The 23,907-nt window shown below is 40.6% G+C and overlaps 1 protein-coding gene across 2 annotated transcripts in view; it reads right to left on the bottom strand.

Moving 5' to 3' along the window:
- The window catches only part of LOC113014093 (uncharacterized), a 31,165-nt gene extending 7,258 nt beyond the window's left edge, over positions 1-23,907 (bottom strand). Inside the window, exons 1-10 of one of the 2 annotated variants that reach the window (XM_026155394.1) lie at positions 23,631-23,907; positions 17,537-17,596; positions 17,105-17,125; positions 16,654-16,929; positions 15,633-15,720; positions 14,862-15,088; positions 11,930-12,217; positions 10,527-10,705; positions 8,035-8,059; positions 1,733-1,800 (exon numbers count right to left, since the gene is read on the bottom strand). In XM_026155394.1, the coding sequence (XP_026011179.1) occupies positions 1,790-1,800; positions 8,035-8,059; positions 10,527-10,705; positions 11,930-12,217; positions 14,862-15,088; positions 15,633-15,720; positions 16,654-16,929; positions 17,105-17,125; positions 17,537-17,582 (1,161 nt within the window). In that variant the 5' untranslated portion in view covers positions 17,583-17,596; positions 23,631-23,907 and the 3' untranslated portion in view covers positions 1,733-1,789. Of the gene's footprint in view, positions 1-1,707; positions 1,801-8,034; positions 8,060-10,526; positions 10,706-11,929; positions 12,218-14,861; positions 15,089-15,632; positions 15,721-16,653; positions 16,930-17,104; positions 17,126-17,536; positions 17,597-23,630 lie in introns of those variants that run through there. The other variant, XM_026155393.1, reaches the window with a different exon arrangement.

Genomic DNA, 23,907 nt, shown 5'->3' with positions numbered 1-23,907 from the left:
GTGATATTCCACGTTGGAGAGCAAGAATTCCTGCGGGAGCTTGAATCAACCGTTTTAAAGGACTCCCTGAACCTTGACCACTTCACTTTCTTTACTCCTTTATTGCAGTTATAAACTTGAGTCTAATTTGTTCCACTGCCGAGTGCAGCGTGTAAGGTCGATTGCATTTTAATTACTCTTGGCACTGAGGTGACATTTTATAGCAGGTAGTTTCTGAGCAATCTCAAACACAAAGATGGGCAATGATGTTTCTGTCTTTAAATCTTTTTTAATCTTTTTTTGATTAATATATTACTTTGAGCGCAAACTTTTCCAAAAGTACACCAGGTGTTGGACATTATTAAGCTTCAGATTGTTCTCATAATCAAGATCAAGACTTCAGTCTCAGACGATATTGCTCTAATTGTTCTTGTATCTACAGCTCTTATCACTAACAATTATGTAACCTATACAAGCTGATGGTGAAACTCTTCTTCTGTTGACCTATTAGCCTGATTTTCACGCCAGGACCAAACAACATCGCACAAAGATAAGAAGCTGGAGCCCAAAAATGCTTATTCATCTGGCTACACACCAGTATTCTTATTATCCTTTATTAGCTGAACAAAAATGCATCTAGTTTTAGGTTTACACTAGTCAAAAAAGCAACATGAGTTTTATATCATGAATATTTGAATATGTTCTCCATCTTTGTTTTAATCCATTTCTCAGCATATAATTTTAAACCCTTACATAACACAAACTTGAGTAGTTGTTGGTTTCTGTTGATTTTAGTCAATGGCAGGGCCGTAATTTGTTTACCGAGTACAAATACGCTCACTTCAACTCCTTAGAAAAGGTTCAGTTTACTACATTATTATGCCAGTGGTCTCAAAAATACAAATAATCAGTGTGTGCACAACACTGTGATCAGTGTCATCATGCTGCAAATGACAAAGCTGCTCCAGGCCAGTTTATTTGCATGCCAGATGCCGGCGTGCAGGTCTGAACTGTTGCTGCAGCCTTACATGACCCTGAGAGCACCACGTCTGAACTTGGTGAAAATGTGACGAGACAAAGATCAGCTGCTCCAACCTGTACCTCTCTGCCAGCCATACAGCTGCATCCCAGGAAAATCTGGAAACACTGTCAGAGCAGAAAAGGCCCGAGATACTCAGGGTCGATGTAATCATCACTGGCAGCCACAACCAATGACCACTGCACAGCTGCAGGCTATACCCAGGAATGCAGAGCAATTCCTTAGCAGCTAATCCTTACACTTGTGCACTGCACAGATGGCTGACTGCTTGCTTCACATCCACAGACCATCATGTTAAATGTCTCATATATATATTTTTTATAGTGTTGGTCTATAAAATCTAATATAGCTCAAACTTTGAATACGAAAGTTAAAAAGTTAACACGCCACAAAGTTCTCCAGCTGGTCGTGGGGATTGTACAGTTTTATGAGCACGTAAGAACCATGAGAGTGAATAAAGCTCAGCTGTGCAACAAACTTGCCCATTGAAAGCCAAGATGTGAATTATCTTTCTCTTCATCTGTCTTTCAGATTATGTGTTACTATGTTGATGCATGGTTATTAAAATATCTATGAATTTGCAGCTAAAAAACCAAGTTTGAAGCTGTGATCTTTTAATTTCTGCTATGTTTTATTTATCATTTTAACATGTTTTTGCATTTTAATGGCTTTTTGTTTCCACCACTGACCTTGATGGTGACCTCTGTGCTCTCCATGGGTTTATCACACATCGACTGTGTCAGCGATTCCTCGGTGAACCTGCTGTAAGCCTCACGAACCACCTGCAGACACACACACAGAAAGACACATACAAACATGCAGGATGCATGTAAAAATCGACCCTCAACAGCAGCTGTTTACACATCGTTTCATCATACATGTTTTACGTTACTACAGGACAATGACACACATACACAGGCTACATTTAACTGCACAGAAAGCTCCTAAACAGATTAAAAAGGATCCTTGTGTGACATGACAGAGAGCACTTCTTTGTCTTCATGTCAGGGATGGAGGTTGAGAGGAAACAGAGCCCAGGGGGGAGTTACAATATTTCACAAGTGCCTATTCACTTCAACTGCAGGGAAGACAGCATGGGGGCAGATTGAAGATACAGTAGATGGACTCAAGGTGCACTCTGAAAGTTTTAAAAAGGACAAGAAAGAGCCAGATGGATGTGCTAAAAAAGAAGGTAAAGCAAGAAAAATCGGGATGAGTGGAGATGTGTACAAGAAAAGTGTGAAGGCGTAAACAGGAGAGGTCTGTGCATTTTAAATAAACTGTCCATTAGTCAGCACAGTGGAGGGATAAGGACACAGACAGGGAACGGTGTGGATTACAGTCGGCATTAAGCAAACGACTGACTTTGTGCTTAGAGAGAGAATCCTGCTGAGGAGGCTGTGCAGATAAAAAAGATTAACTTCAAGATCCTTTATTAATTAAATAAAATCATACTTGATTAAAACTTGGTTGGCATCCACTTCAAGGTAGTCTTTCTGGTAAAGCTGGTACTCTTTTGCTTATTTTTTCAGCTCCCACAGGAACACCTGTTCTGATCACTTCAACTTGTGGTTTTATAGTGTGCACCGTATCTCTTCTAATAAAATCTGGGAGACGGATGCAAAGCTGCAAAAAGCCAAATCTGCCAAGAGCAATGGGCGGGCTAAACATGGAGGACTAAACATTTCCACCTTTTTATTGCGCTGTGTGTCAGCAATGACGTGACGTGGCACAGTGTGACTCGAGGAATTCATGGTTCATCGAAACAGTTTAGAAATGTATGAGAACATGACCTTCAAGAGTATAAAGAAATTTTATTGCTTTAAAAGTTACTGTTATGGTTGGACTCGCAGAACTTTTTTATCATGCATAGAAATTTACTGTTGTTTGTTCTGTGGTGTTTGAAGGGTAAATGATTGAAGGAGCACACTGCTTGTCTCCAGTTTACAAAATTTAAAAAAAAATTCCTTTAAAATATCCGCTAAACATAAAAAGGATGAAAACTTTGACTTTTTTTTAACTTTTTTTGAATAAATGCAGCTGATATGTTAGCAAGAAGTTCCATATCTGATGTCTTTTTACCAGCGAGGGAAGCAAAGAAGTAGTACAAATAGAGGGGGAGGAGGGGGCTGGAAAGATAAACATGGTATTTGACAGACAGCAAGCAGGAGTAAGATAAACGTCAGTAAATGTGACAGAAGAGACTTAAAGTGGAAGAAATAATCAGCAGATAGTGAAGATGTAGAGAGGAGAGCAGGACGGTGAGATGGATGTAATAAAATGCAAAGGATGAGACAAGCGGTCAGGTGAGGTGATGAGTCAGGCGTGATTGATCTGAGCTTCATGTCGGTCTCTTGGGTTAAGTCTCGAAAGGTTGCTGACATCCTCTCACGCACGTCTGAGATCTAACAGCTACAAGAAAATCCATAACAGCGAGGCCGCCTGCTGTCATCTCAACCTCGGCTGTCAACACGCAAACACACATCAAGCTCACACACAACACCACAGCTTTAACACACATTAGAGATTAACACAAATGTACAGTACATCACTGGTGATCACAAACAAAACGTTAGGACTCACAAACATACACTCAGAAAAAGTAACCGCACAGAGACAAATACAGTGAGGGCTGGAAGGCTCTGCTGCTTTAACATTTCTCCCACAATCATCAGTAATCATGAAAAATTGAAATAATCACAGGTCAGGATGTGTTTTATTGGTAAATATTTGTTAGAAAAGGTGCAGGGAAATAAATGCAGGACGGCCAGGAGAGCACATCAGGGGAGAGGGGCTGAGATAAAGACTAAAGGGAGGGCACGACTATATAAGTACAGAGATAAGATACAGGTGAAGATAAATAGAAAATAAAAAACTAACGCTAAAACTTTGAAATAATATTCTAAACTTGAATGAACGAGGCAGAGGGAAACCCAGAAGGCTTGAAGACACAGACAAAACTGAGGGAAAGGAAAGAGCAGGGAAATACCGATAACATCATCAAGTCATAAACCACAAACACAACAACACAATCACAAAAATCAAAAACGTCAAACACAAGGAAAGCAAAGAAATCCAAACTCAAAAGCAACTCAAATTTTTAACGTCCTGATTAAAACTGAAGCAACAGCAGCTGATATTTATTTAACAGTAGTGAGCTGTAACAGTGACTGTAGTGTAAATGTAGTTAAAATAAACAGAGTGAGAAGAATCACCCTTTGATGGAAACTTAATTAAGGCTAAATTAAGGATGTTTTTTTATTTTGAAAAGCATCCATGACGCGGTATTTTTAGCCATCTTTGGTGAGCAACTTCAGAGCTTTTGTCCAAGCAGCTGACAGATTTTTTTAATTAACACTTTAAGAAGTGATATTGCTCCATAGCGCCTTAAATCTGTAAAGTCTCAAATGACTTTTTGCAGCTTTAAGTTGTAACTGTGAACAGCGTCGAAACTATTTCTTGTTTTTTGAATTGGAGGGAAACGAGTTTCCCCAATTTGGATGAAAAAAGTGTCCAACATATTCTAGTTGAAATTACATATTGCTTCATAAAGAGAGTGAGTTTTTGTAATATGTAGCATATTTTTAGAAAACCTATGTTCTTGTAATGCATAACTTTACTGTTTTAAGCCTAAATTGAGACTTGAAACAGTTTTACATGAGAACATTTCTTGGAAGGATTGTTAGATGTTAGATAATAAATCATAATTGAATGTTCCACATAATTTGTTTCTTGGAAAATGGAGGGTTCAGGCCAGCAGCCTATTTATCTGTTAAAACCAGGGGAGAGTTAATCCCTTTAGGAGCTTGGCTTCGAGGCATAGCCTGAACTTATAAAGAGGAGTAAGACTGTAGAAAGACCGAGAATCACAGCTGTGGTTTTTTGTGTGAAATCCTGTTACAATCACATTTCCTGTGCATGTAAAATATGTGATAAAGGAAAAGTCTTGACCTGATTCACGCTTGTAAGATTTCTTTCTTTCTTTCTAAGGAGGAATTCCCCCGACAGGATCCAGAACACAGCATTTAACCATTTTTAAACTTGTTATACATAAATAAATGAGCAGAATGTTACACAATAAAACAATGTTTTTTAATAAGACTTTAAATCAGATCACTTTACAAACCTGATAGATTACCCAATAAGCACACAAACACATGCTTAACTTGATTTACTTGTGACCTGGAAAATTACAGACTTTTTCACTGTATTGCAGTTTTGTGTCTCTTTGAAAACACTTTCTAATTTACAGCTTGTCACATCCTGATACAGGAATCCATTTTTTATTGAACTTTTAACCAGGGCAAATATGATTGTTGAGATTTTTCCGATGCACAGGGAATTATAAGAAAAAAACTGCATCAGGAGAGAGGCAGGAGACAGCACCAAGGCAGGGTCTCCAGAAGGAGTTGAGGGGATAGAAAGAACTCTTTCATTTAACCTTTTCTGTCACTTTTTGGTTTGATTTATGTGTTAGAGCTACTGGGTTACCTTTATGAGCAGCCTCCATTTTCACTACGTAAAAATATAAATATTGGGCGATCGTGGTTCAAGAGTTGGGAGTTCGCCTTTTAATCGGAAGTTTGCCGGTTCGAGCCCCGGCTTGGACATTGTGTCCTTGGGCAAGACGCTTCACCCGTTGCCTACTGGTGGTGGTCAGAGGGCCCGGTGGCGCCAGTGTCCGCCAGCCTCACCTCTGTCAGTGCGCCTCAGGGCAGCTGTGGCTACAATGTAGCTTGCCATCAACAGTGTGTGAATGGGTGGATGACTGGATGTGTAAAGCGCTTTGGGGTCCTTGGGGACTAGTAAGGCGCTATACAAATACAGGCCATTTACCATAAAGTTTAAAAAAAAAACTTCTGTGACAGCTGGGATCAGCTCCAGCCGCCCACAGACCAGAGCAGTTAAGAAAATGTATGTATAAGACCGAGCTCTATTAGTAAGAAGTGTTATGGATTATTTAATATTTTATAATGAAAAACAAAAGTCAAAGCCAAATTATAACAACAGTTTAATGTGAAAATAAGAAACTTACTTGTGAATAATGTACGGTAAGCAACTGGAAGAATAACGACCAGGCATCAAGTGATAGACTCATTTTTCATGACTGGTGTCATTAAGGAGTAAATGTAAAAGCAGCAAATAAATGGGGGGTGTCTCACATCATGTCACATTTTAATTTATTACTTTGCATCACTCGAGAAAAATGAACACATAACACTGAATGCAGATAAACACGCACACATTAAAAGGAAACAACTGACACACACACACACACTTTCTGGGCTGTTTGGCTGCACAGGTAAAATTCTCTACACAACAACAAACAAACAAAATACACATACAATGCACACAACTCTTCAACACTGCCTTTCTGTTAGCAACTAAAACACACAAACAGCACGTACACCCACAAATATTACACTGCATATTTACCTTGTGATTCACGCCACACTATAAAACACCACCGAAGAAGAAGAAACGTGTGCACGCTTAGCTGGCTGGGTTTTACACTAGCAGTGAAGCTTCAGTATGAGCAGTTATCATAACCACACTGTTTATGAGTAACTGCAGTGCTCTGAGGTTTTACCAGCAGTGGGGGAGAGAAGAAGCGGAGGGAAGGAGCGGGAATATTTCACTGATGCTGGAACCAAAGCGCCACACGTGATATCAGCGTGACTTTCTCAAAGTTAGAAATTCCCAGCTGAAGTTACGCCAATATTGAGGAGGTTAAAGCCATCTCAACAGGTCATTCAATCACTATACTGAAGTTTAAAGATCCCCTCCAGACATGTGTGCAGACTCTGTTTAAAAGAATGATTCGAGTCCGAGTTTTTCCCTTAAAAAAAGGTTAATTAGCCTCCTGGAAATGCCTAAAATGACATAGTCGCCCTCCGTCTTAATGGGAAATCCTGAATTTATGAATACGCAAATGTCTTCCGCTTCAAAATTGTAATACTTTTGGCCTATAAGGTGTCTCCTATACACCACTGAAGGGTTATTTTCAATATATGTGCAAATCAAACCTCAAGTTTCCACATCATGCTAGTGAAAGTCATCTATTGAACCACAGCTAACTTCTAGTGTAGCATCATCATTCCTGCTTGAACACCTTAAAGTTATATTTCCAGACAAACTTTGAACACTGGAGGCAGAGCCACTAGTGAAAATAAAATTTCTGAGTGGAGGGAAACTTTAAAAAAATCAAAGTTTTTTTTTGTTAAAGCAAGTAAAGCTGTTTCTGTTGTTCCCAAACTCAGATGGAGCCAAGCAGAAACAGCCCTCCTCTTCATCAACTGAGATTATTACTTGTTTTAAAAAACTTGAGACTTAATAATGGATTAAATGACTTGTTAAAATGGGCCTTTCTGGTGTTTGCACCCCGACCTGGCTCAAAACTGTGACTGAAATCCTGCAAGACAATTCCTAAAGTTGGCTGAGCTGTGAAACCTGAATAAGATATAACATCTAAACTGATTTTCCTAATTCAAATCTCATTTTTTGACAGTAAAAACAGAGGAACTGCCTAATTTTGTACGACCACTGTGGAATATTGCATTCTTTACCCCATTAATGTAGACCAATCAAACTCCATCCACATAATAACCTTATAAAGTGAATTAAAAAGGATGCAGCTCAGTCACATGACTGCTGAAAGTCTGCAAGGATCACAGAAACAGTTTGTTCCAAGTCGTAGAGCCAGATCCACTTACGGTAATTTATCGACTTTTTGTCAAATTAGGTCTTCGATCAACCTCTGCTTGTTCATTAGGATTGATAGCAGTTTCTCTCGTGTCCAGGATTTATCGAGTGTGCCAGTGCTCAATATCTTTAATGGCTTCATACAATCTCAAACACACTGAACACATCGTTTTTGAAACTGTCACCAATGGTCGGGTCGCACAAAAGCCAGTTGATCAAGGAACTTATTTGCCACAAAAGCAACACATCTGTTCAGACACCAAAACGAAGAAGGGGGAGCAGCAGTAAAAGAGGCCAGAACGCAATTCTCTCACCAAGAAGAGGCTCCGTGTGAGGCTCCTTAAAGTAAGAGGGAGAAAACGCAACGCACATGCATCAGCGTTAGCCGGGCCAAGAAATCAGAGACATCCAGCTGAGAGCATGAAGGCCTCTATTCACGCTCATACTTTCAATTCACTAAACACTCATGAAGCTGAAGCAAGATAAACAACATTAATGCACCATAACAGTTTTCAATCTAACATCTTAAATATTTTAAAAAACACAGAGAGCATAAAAACCAGTGCGTGCATTTATGTTTCTGTGATGACTGGAAGATACCTCATATTTTTATTTTTGTCACATTGTCATTGGTTAGTAAAGCTAAAATGTATTTGTGGATTGGGGATCGTGCAGTAAATGCAAAAAAACCCCGCCTACATGGGCTAAAGACATGTCACCTAATCTACAAATAAAAAAAGTAACTGAAATGTGAAGCAGCGCTAAGATTAAGCCATAAAACATTTAGATTTTTGATGAGAATCCAGCTTAAAATGCAAAATCCGAAACATTAATTATCCATCCATCGTGACACAACTGTGAATTTAGCCTTTCCATTAAGTAATTAATGTGACATATTGTTATTGTAAACATTTGGTATCCTCTAATAGGATCTGCAGGGCCATCAGTCTCTGTGGCTGTAGCTGGTTTGTTTACAATGAGTGAGCCATCTGCCTGCAGCAGGTTTTTAATTGGTCCAATCGGTGTAAAGGATCATTTAATGGGGATTCTGGGCAGCAAAGTGTTAACGCTCTACTAGTTTTAATGACCTCACAGTCAGCTTTTAGTTAAAACAGTGAAAAACTGTTATTTTCTGTCTAAATTAGTTTGAAGCTGAACGATTATCCCTGCCAACTATTTTTAATTACATCAAAAGACTGAATTCTTATTTCTTCATTTATCAGGCAGACTGATTTAAGCATTCACTGCCTTTTCTATTAAATGCTCATAAAATTGATCTGAACATTTTCCTCAAACAGTTTGGTTGCTCATATCGAACCGGCGTCCCCTCGGCACAGCGATCAATTTCTGAGCGTGATGTTTAGGTGCTTTCTATAGGCGAGTCATCTGTTTGGTGTGTAATGGGGTTTTAATGGGAATCCATAAATTCACTTGGTTAACAAACCGCCTCCTGGGGACGCCGGGTGAGCAGCCGGGGTTAACTGTCAACTCTTCTAAATCATCCAATCCGTCAGTTGATCAGCCGGTAATGAGCAGGTGAATCAAAGAAAACGAGGATTTTAAAGAGCTGATTGGAAAACAGTCACCAGTTTGTTTTTGTCTCTGCAGGCTCAGCATAATTAAAATATATTTTATTCAAAATTGACATTTCAAGAATGAGAAACAAAATAATAACCACAGCTCAAAAAGGCTTTGTGTTATAACTACTTTTTAAAAACAACACAGACTCTCTAAAGGCTGATTAATGGCACTAAATTACTATAAATCATGAACAAATCAACTGAAAATCAAGTTTTTTTACCTGGTGGGTTCTAAACAATTTCTGCTCCAATTAAGAGACATTTATTATGGATTTGTCTTTTTTTTTTAATTATTAAAATGAAACTAATCATGAGTATCCTGCACAGTGCAGTCTCTAAAAAAATACCACAGCCCAGAGGCATAAAACTCTGTGCAGACTCACAAATAAAACTGTGTGAATGCCCACAGCAGAAAAGCATATTTATAAAGGCATCTGTGCTCTTTTACATTCTTAGTCATTATGAAATGTTATGCACATGCACAAGCCTCATTTTGGTTCTGGTCTTTAGCAATAAATTCATCATTAACATATAAAAGTCACTCTTTGCACCTCGAGCTATTAATGAAGCAATTAAAAAATCATTTGAAGAAGAAGAGGTGGAGAAAAGGAGATGTGGATTCGCTGGTCTCACTTCTGCAACTGTGCAGTTCAGAGCAAAGGACTCTGGCAGAGGTCGGTAAGTATGTAAGCTACAGCTGTGTGTAGTACCCAGAATTCATCAGTGAATAAGAATAAGAATCGTATGATAACAAGAAATGGAAGTAAAAATCACAGTTTTGCAGTATCAGGCTTGACTTGCTACTTGCTCCAAAATCATATGTATACATGGTCCGATGTCTTTATGTATGTCTTAATTTATCAAAACTAGTTTTTGTGTGTATGTGTATTTATGTTTATAAAAAAGGTGTGCATGTTTTTTTCTATGTTATTTAAATTCGGGGTCCTTTTGTCTGTGTCAGCATCCCTGGATATCAGTTTTGGGAATGTTCCTTTGTAGTTCAATTCCACTGAGTCGTCCTCAGCAACGGTGATCTGTTTAATTTGGGTGTGAACATGTTTGCCTGGTGCAGCACTGGAGGGGAGGAAGCTGACCAGCTGACCATCTTCACTCCCACAGCAGGAGCAGGACCGTCTGCCTCTCCCTCCCATCACAGACATCACTGTCCTGCTGCTCACTTTCTTTTACACCACCAAGAGAAATAAAGAACTAAAGATGGGGGTTACCTGTCTGAAAGCCTCGCCGTCACTCTTGCCAGCCTGCTGAGCAATAAGCGTCAACTTCTTGTTCTTCTCGTTCCTCTTATGTACTTTATAGATGCAGGACAGCAGGCACGCCAGCAGCATGAGGGCAACCAGGCCCAGCAGCGCGAGGATGGCCAGAGTCAGGGGAGGCAGCTTATAAGCTGAGCGAGACAGACGAGGACGGGTAAGGAAAAAACAACCATGGCGAGTAATAATGAGTCTTCTGTGACAACAGGAATGATGCTTCAAAACCCTGAAAGAACAGATATCAGCTTTCATCTCTGCCTCCTTTAAATCTCATCATTTTCTGCTGTTAACACGTCAGTCATCCGTGCACATGTGCCGGCAACATCGCCCGCATAAAACTGATAAGAAATAAATAAGCATTTAACATCGTGAACTATAATACAGAAAAACACAATTGCAGAGCCATGATAAATATCATGCGTTTTCTCCTCAGCAGGAATTAAACGATCCGATGTGGGGATTTAAGGTGCTCTTATCCACTTGCATTTATTATATTTATAAATATTACTCACAAATGTTAAACTGGAAGTATTAAAGTAAAATGTCACTAATTTATTTATTATTCATTGGTTTCTGCTCTTCTGACTCCCTTTGTATTACACTTTATATAAAAATAGAAATACATCGAGGGCACGCAGGCACATAAATGTCAGCAGCCTGCAGTGTTGTACATCCTTCAGCATGTTATTGCTTAAATTATTAATATTTATGACTACACTGTGACACAGAAAGACCAGCTTCAGTGTCTGCTCTTTAAAAAAGGGAAAATCAGAAATGAATGTATAACAGCTGTATGTAGCCTCTGGACCTGAAATGCTAAGCTGCAAAAAATGCAGAAAAAAATGCTTTTTTCATTTCCAGCAGGGGGCGACTCCTCTGGCTGAGGAAACTATCTCACAGCTCAGTTCATCTATGACTCAGCAAACACTTTCCTAATGAGTTTTTGATTTGAAATGCTAGCTTCAAGTCTTATTTAATACAACACGAGGTTCTTTTGTAATCTACGGTCCCATTAGCTGCAAAAAAGCTGGAAATGATTTCAGGCATCATTTGTCCTTCATTTATCAGTCAGAGGCACTTTCCTCTCTCTGTATTGATTCTGATGCTCCAACTTCTCAGCGTGAGTTTGAATACGATAAAAGTTTGATGGTAAGCCCGGTGCTCTGTCTCTCTTTGCTTCCAGCCTTTGTTCATGTAGTTCATGTTGTATTACACTGACTTGCAAACATGCTAGCAGCCCTCTCTGTGTCTTTATTTGCATTTTTACAATACAAAAATTATGCTAATTAGTTTATTATGCTTGTTAGCCAACAGCAATACAGAGCATGTTGTTCATTTAAATGTGTTTTTTCACTTACGGGCTACATCTATGTAGACAGCAGCTACAAGATGCCCAGCCAGGTCTGTCACACTGAAGACGCCCGAGTCAGACACTTGGACCTTCTTCAAGGTGAGATGTGAACCCTCCACGTTCACCCTGCCCTCCAGCAGCGGGTCCATCGGCGTCACCACAACCCCCTCGTCCACGATGGCTCGGCCCCGACTGTCTGATTTGGGCTTGAAGACGACGTTGACGCTGGAGTAGGGCAGGTGGAGCTGCATGTTGAAGTTGTCTCCATAAGCGAGGTGCTTGAAATACAGGTGATCTGTGGCAGACCAAAGAACACACATAGTTCTGTGTGTGTGTTCAGAGAAATTTAAACTTGATTTAACCTGTTGGAAGACTAATTTTTCTAAATGCAGCAAATATAAAACTTAAATCTGATGCTGCTCACCACAATAGCATAAACACAGGATATAAATGTGTCACCACAAACGTAATCATATGATTCTAAGCCAGCCTGCATTAGTGGGGGTCTGTGGATGCCCTGCTGTCCTAACCCAAGACAAGGGGTCAGCAAAATAGTTGTCTTTAAAACAGACCATTGTGCTGCACTGGTGAAAATTACATGTAAACATGTGGAAATGTTTAATAATAATAAAACAGGGATGTTTTCCCAGATTATCTTTAGGCCAGTGAGACCCAGGGTTGTATGTCTTTTGGACTTTTTAAAATCTTATTAAACAATATTCAGTTAAATTAAATTCAATTTTATTTATACAGCACCAAATCACAACAACAGTCGCCTCAAGGCGCTGTACCTATTACAGTAAGGCAGACCTTACAGTAATACGTACAGAGAAAAAAACAACGATGACCCCCTACGAGCAAGCACTTTGGCGACAGCGGGAAGGAAAAACTCCCTTTTAATAGGAAGAAACCTCCGGTAGAACCAGGCTCAGGGAGGGGCGTGGCCATCTGCTGCATGGGATGAGAGAAGGAAGACAGGATAAAAGACATGCAGTGGCAGAGAGCCAGAGATTAATATCTGTTTGGTTTTCTGTTTGAGTCTTTATGTCTTACATTATCTTTTTGTTTCTTACGTTTAGTTACAGTTACTGCTCGTACAAAAGTATTAGTTTCCTCGGGTTCTTCTTTTGTTGACTTCTCATTTTGAGTTTACTGTTGTGTCTTCAGTTTCCCAGTTTAGTTCCTTTCTGTTTTAGTTTGTTAGTTGTGTTTTAAATTTAGTTTTACTTCACTTGTGTCGTTCTCCTGATTACTTTCACCTGTGCTTTGAGGCTCAGCTGTGTCTAACTCCCTGATTAACCCTCAGTGTCTGTGTTTATATAGCCCCAGTTTCCCTTCGTCCTTTGTATCAGCAACTGTTAATTTTCCCTCTTAGGTTCCTGCAATTGAGTGTGTTGAACATCTGTTTTGCATTTTGAGCCTCATTTATGAACTATGACATTCCTCCAAATAAAAAAATTTGTTTTCACTTTATTATTTTGTGTCTGTGAGTCCTGCGTTTCAGTTCCCTTTCACACCCCCGACAAACAGCAGTGGGCAGGAAGGACCCCACTCTGACTTGGTGGAGCACGGAGAAACTATTGAGTATGAAGCAACATATCAATCATTCATTCAATGAGTCTGCTGCACTGAGGCTGGACTGAAACATGGGATGAACTGATTAGAGGTTAATGAGTTTGGTTAATGAAATTTGGTGGACATTCATCCTCCCAATGAGATAAATTACTCATGACATTGAAACACAAAACCACACAGTTATGAAAAAGAACATCTATATTACTCATAATAAAGTCTCCCACGAGGCTTAGCCGTATATTGTTATAATACTAGTTAATTAAAATGGTACATAACTACATTATCTGCATGAAAGTATGCAAATGTTGGCATTTAGCTCAAAGACCAGCCTCACAGAAGCTCTTGTGTTGCTGTAGAAACTCAGCGGTGTTTTAATTTCAGTGATATTTATCAGTCTTCAGTTGTAATATTTTGGCTCTGTAACCTTCACCAAAGTAAATGTGTTTTTGATTGAACTCAGAATCCCTATAGGTGGGTTTAACCTTTTTTCTGAGATTAAGGATTTTAAGACAGTGGCACTCAGCCAACATGACCATTTAGCGAAAATCTAGGAAAACCTGAAAAGCACAAAAAGCAAATCACTTATTAAAAACTATGGAGGCTTTAATAAATGACAGGCACATCGAGCTACTCAGCTACTTAACCTCTAGAGACCCTTTTTCTGGTTCCAGGACATATTTATTAAGAGAAAATTGGAGACTGCCAATCACAACACAATAACTGAGGAGGCCATCTGTTACTACTGTGACTGCAGTAAACACAGGATTGAGTGCTTTTTATTTCCTCAGGAACATATCAGAAGAGCTGAAGTTAAGACTTGATTAAAAGCAGGTTCAGTAACACCAGCTGAATGATTGTCTCGTGGCTTTTTTGTCACTTTTGATTAGGTAGAAAAATATTGCAAAAACTTTATAATCTCTATTTCAAATCACACTCTGAACTAACAATATTTAAAATTAGCCTTACTGTGCATCAACAGTTTTTTTCTTGCATAGAGCCCAAGGTTACTTATTTTTACCTGACACTTTATTTTATTGACTAAATTGGATTTTTTTCTCCTCAGGCAAAATTTTATAAGTGTAGCCTTAGGCTTGTGTGGTTAAGAACTACACACACAAACCCCAGTTGGGGGCAGAGTCACTGCAGGTGGGCCAAGCAGAAAAAATAATACATGAAGTGTAAATACGTTCGGGGAAAATAAACAAGAGCTGTGGTAGAATTTAAGTAAAATACAAAGAAAAGAGCTACTGACTGACAGGAAGTCAGAGGCACAAAGCATCTGCACGCACACAGAATGACTCACTTTAACACCGAGTGATCGATTAAAGCCGACAGGATGCTGTAAAGCTCAGATCTTCACTTACCTCTGACATTCAGGCAGGTCCGAATCTTGACTTTGCCCTCGCTGTCTTTTACTGTAAAGCTGCCTTCATCTGTCATCCTGACCGAGTGCAGCACCACACGCTTCTCCGACACGCTGAGGCGTTTCATGTATTCTTCTGCCAACACACCCGTCTGGTCGTACAGCACCACAGGTGGAGGCTCGGTTGTGTACTGCGTCTCTGACTGATTAAGTTGAGACGGACTGGGCCTAAAAATTGTGAAAAATCAGAATAATACAGAACAGATAAAGTAACACAGTGACTGCGATTAAGGATGTTCCCAGAGATGTTAACTGCCCTGTTTCTTCTTCTCTTTATTAATTCATTTCTGGCTTATTTCAACACGCAATAGATGTAACACAGAAGGAGCTGGAGAGCAGCCTCTGTATGTGTTTTATTGTTATTCCTTTGTGTGTTTCTAGTCGTCCCCTCTCTCTGTCATGTGTGTCTTTCTGGTTTATTTTTGGTAACTGTTTTTCTTTGTATGTCTTCTGTGCTTTTACTTAATGTTTCCCTGGATGTTCCCACCTGTTTCCTAATGTGTGATCAGTCCTCTGTGTATACAGCCCTTTGGCCTTTGTCACCCACCCATCTGTTATCTCTAGATTTCTGCTTTGTGTTCCCTTTTTCTAGATTTTATGGCTTTTGTTTTTAACCATTTCCAGGATCTTCTCATCACACATTCAAAACATTCAAACAATCTGTAAAGAAAATGATTCCAGCTTTGGTACTGATTCACTCTGATGACCATACCTGAACTCCAGGGTGATGGGTCCTTTAATGTTGCTAAGATGGATGTAGTAGGTTTCTCCGTATTTGACAATTTGCTCCAAAGCGCAGTCTGATCATCGACACACAGAACAAACAGTCAAAGATGAGAAATTTGTCATGTTGTGGCAAAAGTCACCTCAGTGTAAATATTAAACTCTCAGGAGAAATCTCAGTGAGCCCAACCCTCTCATGTCCTCCTTCACTACATCCATGAATGCTCGGTGTCATCTTCCTCTTTTCCTCCTGCCTGGCAGCTCCATCTTTACCATCGTCTGTCCAGCATATCTACTATCTGACTTCTGCACGTGTACAAACCATCTCTTGTTTCTCTGACTTTGTCTCCACCTGCTTAACCTGAGCTGTTCCACTGATCTCCATCTGTGCCACCTCCACCTCTGGCTTTTGTCTTTTTGTCAGCTCCAAACAAAACCCAGCAAACACACCACCTCTCGCTATCATCTTCACTCTTGCTGCTATCCTTTAGTCATAATCACTCCTGACACTCGTCTTCACCCTTCACTCCACCCTGTCAGCGCTCTCTTCTCGCCTCTCTTCTGCACTATTGTCAACATGGGTCCTGTATCTTCATGTACGTAAAGCACAGTGTGTATCTTATCAAGCTTATGTCAAGTAAAGTCACTTTTATTTACAAAGCACATTTTTAAAAATGAGATGCCTCAAAGCACTTTTGAGTCATCTAACATGACGTGTTGCGTTTCCTTTTAAGATGGTGACTAATTTGTATTTTCTGGCTTCCTGCAAGTAAAACCTGGTCTTCTTTGTGTGTTTGAGTTGAACAATCTTTGCTGTAAGACAAGTGAAATTTAAAAATTAAGACCGATCATAGAGGACATTTATAATTTCTTTCACGGTTATACTGCCGGCCTGCACAGAATGTCTCTTTCATATTTCGTATCTCTTGTGTCCAGCGTTTTTCCTGTTTCCAAACCACATTTAAAAAAATCTAACTTAAAGCACATGAAGAAGACAGAGGGAGGCTTACCCTTGACGATGAGTTTGAAGTGCCTTTCAGTGTTCGGATTGTTTGTGTCCTTGATGATGTACGTGCCCTCGTTCTGCTCCTGCACGTCTTCCAGCACCAGGTAGCCCAAAGTGTTGGAATAGGAAATGTTGTGATTCACCACTTTCCCCGCTGTGATCAGCGGCATGTCGTAGGACTCGCTGGTCGCAGATTTAAAGATGACCTCGCTGCCATTCCCGCGTGGGACATCGATGTGGACGTCCTCGCCAAAGAAAGCTGTCCTGTGTTCTGTTTTTACTGGTAGAAGCAATCAAGATGTTTTTATTAGATATGTTGAATTACTCTTTTTGTTAGTTTTTATACTTGGCTTTAACCTGAAAGCACAAACACTCTGTCTTTGTCATGTATATAATATAATAATCCTCAAAGAGCGTTCTCAGGCGTGCATTAACATCCAAACAACCATTTTTACCTTTTGCAGATACTGGCAGGACTGTGGGAAAACAACAAAAGATTAGTTTAAAATGAGTTTATTTTAATGTGCATCTTTTTTTAGTCTGCTGGATTATACAAAAACCTTTAAATCATTTCCTTTGTTCCAAGTGAAAAACCACACAGCTTCCGCAGAAAGCATTAAAGCATTTGAAATGTAAATGCCGCCAATAATGACAGCTAACAATAGACTGGATGCAAAAGCAAAGAGCCAGATTCTTCATTACAGGCGAAATGAAAGGAAATAAGTGGAAATTAACTAGATCACAATGTGTTTTAGCTTATTTGGTGAGGCTTTCACAGCATCCATGCTAATCACCCAGTTAAAACAAATGTGGTTTTGCAGGAAGTCTGTTTCAACAGTTCATCTATCTAAACTCTCTCCCTGGTGACTGATTATGTTCTTGCTTACCCGTGCTGAACAGGACGCTGAGCACTGCGGCGCCGATTACTTTCATCTTGAACAGTTGATCTGTACACAAAAGAGAAGAGAAACCCACAGACAATACAAAACAAATTAAAAAAGGCTTTTTATAGCAGGATCGTGGCTCCAGGTTTTTAAAAAAAGCAACATTTCCCATATGGTAATTTTATTTGACAAGATATATTTGTTAGCTTCTGTGTTTAATTTAGAAACACCTCGCTAAGGTAGAAGCATGCCAACTTCAATTTTTGTCCTCAAGTTGAGGAGAAGCACCCAACCCCGCCCACCCCTAAATTCTCTACACCGTTGTGCGGCATTGAGGAGCTTTTCGCAAATTAGCTCGGTAAATATCTAAGAGTAGACTTCCGCCAACACTCTTTGGCAAGAAAACCTATAGTGCTGTTGCAAAGTCAAATATATTATTAAGTCAAGTTTTATAGATAAAGTGTCTTCAAGACAAAAACGTGATGTTGTGCTGCGCGAGCTGAACAGCGGCTCCTCGTGTCTCCCGTGGTGCTGGGAGATAATCGGCTTTCCACTCACGACACAGGATCACAAACTGCAACGGAGGACGAGGGGAGGAATCAAGAGGAGAAAAAAGATGAAGAGTAAATGAAGACAAAGTAGGAGATATTTAAATGCAAGAGTGCACAGCCACTACTTTGGGATGATGAGCTGGACAGGAGCCAGCTGGCACGAGGGGACTGACCTTTAGCTGCAACTTCACCGGCTTACACTAAGCAGTAGTAGCATAGTTATTAAGGTGGGATAATTAGATGAAAGATTAAGACAGACACGATGAAACAGCTAGAAACAAAAAGGAGTAGAAAGATTAACAACATAAACTGGTTAATGCAAAAATCGAATGAACATTTAGGGATGTAGAGACGATCAAGACGACTTACTGAAGCTTAAACTGAGAATCAGAATGAAGAAGAACAGTCGGCTCGCTTCAGCATTTTGCATGAACAACATGAAACCACGGTTTCCATCGTGTCTTTTATCTGTGGTTCAGGGTGGTGGTGGGGATTATAGTTTCTTATCAGCCTTATCAGCCTCCCTGAGTATTGTTTCTGACTATGTCCATCTCTTACAAGCACAGTGTACCCATCTACCAGCCAGAGAATGCACCATGTCACAAAACTGACATGACAACCAGCTCACTCTACTTAAATGGCCTCCACAGTCGCCAGATCTCAATCTTTCCCTTTGGGGTGTATTGAAATGGGAGGATCACATCATGGATGTGCGGACAACAAATCAGGAGCAACTGTGTGATGCTTTCATGCCAACACAGATCAAAATCTCTGAGGAATCTTTCCAGCACCTTGTTGAATGTTTGCTACAAATAATACAGGCAGTTGTGAACGTAAAAATGAGTCTAACCTGATACAGTAAGGTGTGACTAATGATGTGGCCACTGAGGTGTATACTCTGATCTCCACATGGACTACTACAAGTATTACTGACCAGTTGAGCAGGCCCCCATTATTGTAAATCAATGCTAAAAAAACAGTAGTCAAGTACTCAGAGTAGCTGTCGTTAAAGTAGGTCTGAATGCTCATTTCCAGCACCTTATACTCATTTTTTAAATTCGAGTGGAGTCCAAAAACAAGCAACATCCCTTACATTATTCACAGGTCAAAATAATCCTTTATCATCTTATGCTGGTGTAGCGCCCCATTATATTCACTGTCTAAAACCAGCTGCTTCAGCTTCTTTAATTTTAAGACCAAACTTCATTTAAGCCACCGTTCTTCTAACTAAATGCCCCTCACAGACAAGAGGTAGGTGCTGCACTATGAGCTCCAGCTACACATGCAGTATTCAGGAGAACGTCAAAGAAGCATTACAGGAGTCACTACTTCATTTTCTTCGTGTCTACAGCCGTCTGTGTCCATCTTATACGCACAACCCTGTTATAAAAGCTAGTAATAATCCTGTCGGGGAACACGACGACATGTGGGTGTAAAAGACTGACATACTATCGAAGTATTAAATTAACTGCAGATTCACATCAAAGACTTGCATTCATCTACAACACAAATCCACTGTCCTAACACTACACCTGCAATCAGGCAGACACTTGGATGACAATAATCAATCCACCTGCTTCCATCCTTGGCATTGTTTCGACAGCGCTGCTCTAATGGGGCGGCTGACACAACCGACTTCAAAACGCCTGCTCAGCAAAACAAAACACACAAACAGGCGTGGGCTAAATATGTCCGCTTTTAATTTGAAACTTACTGAACCTTCCACATAACTCTGAACAACAAAGACGAAATGAACAGGAATGCCAAATACCTGCTGATAATTCAGTTTTTATTCAAATAAAGTGGTTCTTCCTGCTGATTACAGATTTCAGCCTGCAAAAGGTTATTAAATTTAAAGCAGGTTTCAGAGCTCTGCAGCATATTTGGAAGTATAATTTATTTTCCTGCCTGGATCCAGTTCAGGATGGTGGAAAAGAGGGAATCACGGCATCTTCAGACTGAGAGAACAATAAAATGCCACTGCGTTTCTGCCAGCTCCTTCAGATGAGGGATTAGAGTGCTATTTAAAGAAAGAAAAAAAGAGGTGACAGCCCATGCACTTTCCTTCAGCACATCAACACATGTGAGGACATTTCAAAATGACACCCTAGCATTACTGTGGGCAGGAAAACTGTTCCAGAGGCTCTTAGTCCTTTGCAGAAAACACAGTAATCATAGCATATTTTCTAATCGCCACCCTTTTGAAGCAGGTTTAAATCATCTCACTTTAATCTTCTACAGTGGCATTAGTTCATTGCATATGTGAGTGCTCATGCTGGGCTGCAGCAAAGACATAAATCACAGGTTTGATTCATTGATTGAGAGGAAGCATGCATCTGACGGGAAAATGACAGGCTGCTGCTGATTACATAAATGTACACATCCACTTTAAAAACATGGAATATCTATTCAGTGAAGTGCGGTGGGAGTAGTGGCTGTGCATGAAACAAAACTCACACCTGACACCACCGGTTTGGATTTCTTCAAGTGCAGGTATGATGATGCATTTTCCAGAGTTTCTGGTTTTCTAAACGTCTCACTCGCTGCGTCAGAGGAAAGTCATAATAAGCTAAGAGGCCTGTTATACAGATGTAATCGTTGTCCTTTGGCTGAGTCTCTCGTGTCCATTTATAGAGGCTGAGTCTAAATGGGGTCATAGCTCTCATGTCTCCTATTATAACTAAAAGGATCAATCAAACTATACAAGGCATAGCATTTAGTGAAGTGCGTATGACACGTCCAGCAGCCGCCCCGCGGTGAGAGGCTCGGAGGGTACATCTTCCCGGCTGATCTCATCAGTCTGACATCAATCGTGACTGACGGATTTAAGAGCCTTTTCCACCTCATCGCTGCTCTCCCACACAAGACGGAGGGCAGCAGCATCATGCCTCCATCCTCCTCCTGTTTCAGTATCAGCTCTCTCATCTCCCACCTTCAATCTGATTCTGGTTTCCTGTTTGTCTTTCTGTACTTCTAATCTTCTCTTCAAACACTTTCCCTTCTTTGTCTTCTCTCTCATTAATTATCCTTCTGATTCCTTTCAAGGTTAGTCTGACTCATAAGCTGTGATGATAGCGCACTAATGTCAAATATCCTCCACCTGTACTGAGACAGCAGTGACAGTTTCTCAATAACATCAGAAGAAGTGAAGGTTTGGGGTACCTCGACTCTCAAAAACTGTGTTGTCGCACGAGTGCAAGCACAGGTGGAAATAAGAGGTGGACACAGTGTTGTCCTCCACACTGCATCATATATAACTATATAATAAAAAGTAATATAATCATATGCACTGAAACCTTTAAATATGAATTTGAGACGATAAATCAACTTCATATGCCTCACAGTGTTCCAGAAACCAGTCTGTGATGCTGAGGGTCCACATGCTCGAACCCCAGTGCCCGCCGACACAAGTGGTGGGTCCACAGGGGGGCTAAACCACGTTATCTTTTTTTGGCTGTGCCCAAACAGGCCCCATCTACACTGACCTGGTCACCAGACACCTCTTACAGGCCTGGCTCTGAGAGAGAGAGCCCCAATTTCCCACTTCCAGGCGAGGTTAACCAACTCAGATAACGCTGTTCTGTTAGGGTTTTCCATCGCTCTTTGTCTGATTCCTCCCCTGAGACCAATTTGCTATAACCCTACCCCTGATGGCGTCAACCCCCTTTCACTGCTGTAAGGTGGTGATTGGTGGGGCGGGGTGGGGGTGGGGGTGGGGGGGGGGGTTGATCTATGATCTACTATTCTCCAACTCCTTTACTTTGCAAGAAATTAACTTAAGATGCTATAAAAGATAAAAGTAGCTTCCACAGAAGTGCAGAAAAGCCTTAAACCTGAATTACTTTTAATGGCCAGCAGGGGGCGACTCATCTAAACTTCCAAAGAAGGCTTTGTAAAAACAGCTCTCTGTTAGCTTGCTCCACAATCTCAGTAGACATTTTCCTGATGACTTCATAGGCTCTCTCAGTGGTTTCAGGTCATACTGAGTGAAACTTGAAGTTTGGGGGTTTTTTTTAAGCTTTGGTCATTATTAGAGGTAAAAGTTGATGTGCACTCCTGACATCCACTTTCAAAACACCAAGATGGGAACAGAGAAAATGCTTAACTGACACTTCCCTTACTAATGAGTGATGGTGGCTGCATGCATGTTTTATACTGACAATGCTGGTAATGCATGTTTATGGAGGTCAGCTGTGATGGTTATAACTCGATGACTTTTCAATTTTCAAGTGCTATTTTTTCCTAGAAGCATTTTCCTATTTCCTACCTGCCACACCTAAGTGGTACCTGGTCCCTTCTGCACCACCTGAAAATGCTGAACATCACTGATGTTCAGAATGCTAATCCAAAGCTTCTCCCTTGTGTCCATTTTCCAGTCAGAGTGATCAGCAGTGGAGCTTCAAATCTAAAGATGCTGCACCTTCAAGATTGGCTCCACTCTGTGGACTTGCATGTACTCTCTTCTGCACCTCCACCCCCATCCCCCCTTTAACCCCTCCTTATACAGCTCACAAAGCCAGAAGCAGCAGCTAGTGCAGCCAAGGGTGTGTCACGACCAACACCAGCATGAATGGGCCGGTCCCAATTTGTCGATGTCCAGATAAAATGGAGGGGAGTAAAGGGACAGAGTGAACATGAATGGAGACTCTCTTTGTTTCATTAATTCACAGATGTCAGAGGAGTAACAGTAAACCATCAATTTATGGTTTAAGTAAAGAGTAATCAAATATTGGCACGTCACTTAGAGGAGATTTGTAGCAAAACGAACCCTAATAAGAAGCATTTTTCATAAATATGACGCACAGACCGGTGGCTTGGTTCATGTACTTACCACAAAATAAAAGCAAGGCTTCTCACAGTTCACCACAGCACTTATTCATCCATCCATTTTCTTAATAAAATGTAAATGACTTTTCAGTGACCAATACTTCACCCCTTCAGCGGGAGGCTGTGGTGTGTGCTATAGTGCATTGCATAACGGTTTCTGCCTGGAAAATACCCTGTTTTCAGACGGGTATTTCCCGAACACAGCACAAGATAATGCACCACAGCCAGGGGCAGCACGGGATCATACGCTATACAGCATTTCGAGCGTTAAACCACTTGGCGATCTGATTATCAGCATGAGTGCAAAGACTCTGCTTTTTCAGTGGCGTCAGCAGAAACACGAATGAATTTACAGAATTAAGCCAAAATTAGGAGAATGGAGGAGGCCACTGTGCGCAGTGGCACCATGCAAACAAACGCAGCGCTTTGATTTCTGCCTGAATGCTGTGGAATTTGCAATTTTCCCGGGAAATTCAGAAAGTTTGCCCCTAATGTAGCGTTAATTGCTTTATTATTGTGTGAAGGAAATCCCTGTAACTGCTGCCGCCGGTGGTTACACGCCCTACATCACCGGTGCGAGCGCTCAACACAAGCAAATAGTCAAAACAGCGAAGAAAAACTGCAGAATTTAACCCACTACCTCCCTGACTGAGCGAAATCACGAGGAAAAAAAGACCAGTCGTTGTAATATGAAATTATAAATGGATGAGGGTAATTACCTTTGTCAAGCCTCAGATCCGAAAATCACTGGACAGGGAGGGGCTCAGGAGTGATGGAAATGTTTTTCCTTCTTTATCTCACCAATCTCGTCCACCCCATCACCCCCCAACTCGACAACTAGAGACTTCAATGAGGCCGATTCGGGAGTGGGCTGAGGACTTTCGGTTGATGTCGGGTTTGTGGACCATTTCATTTCGGCCTTGCTCGGAAAGCTTCGGTAGAAAGCGTCGATTCTGGCTCGGAGCCACAAGAAACCGCCACCATCACACATGCACG

The sequence above is a fragment of the Astatotilapia calliptera genome, chromosome 22 (assembly GCF_900246225.1).
Source record: "Astatotilapia calliptera chromosome 22, fAstCal1.2, whole genome shotgun sequence".
Taxonomy (NCBI): domain Eukaryota; kingdom Metazoa; phylum Chordata; class Actinopteri; order Cichliformes; family Cichlidae; genus Astatotilapia; species Astatotilapia calliptera.
Note: the sequence above shows the minus strand (reverse complement) of the source record. Positions and strands in the feature narration are given on the sequence as shown.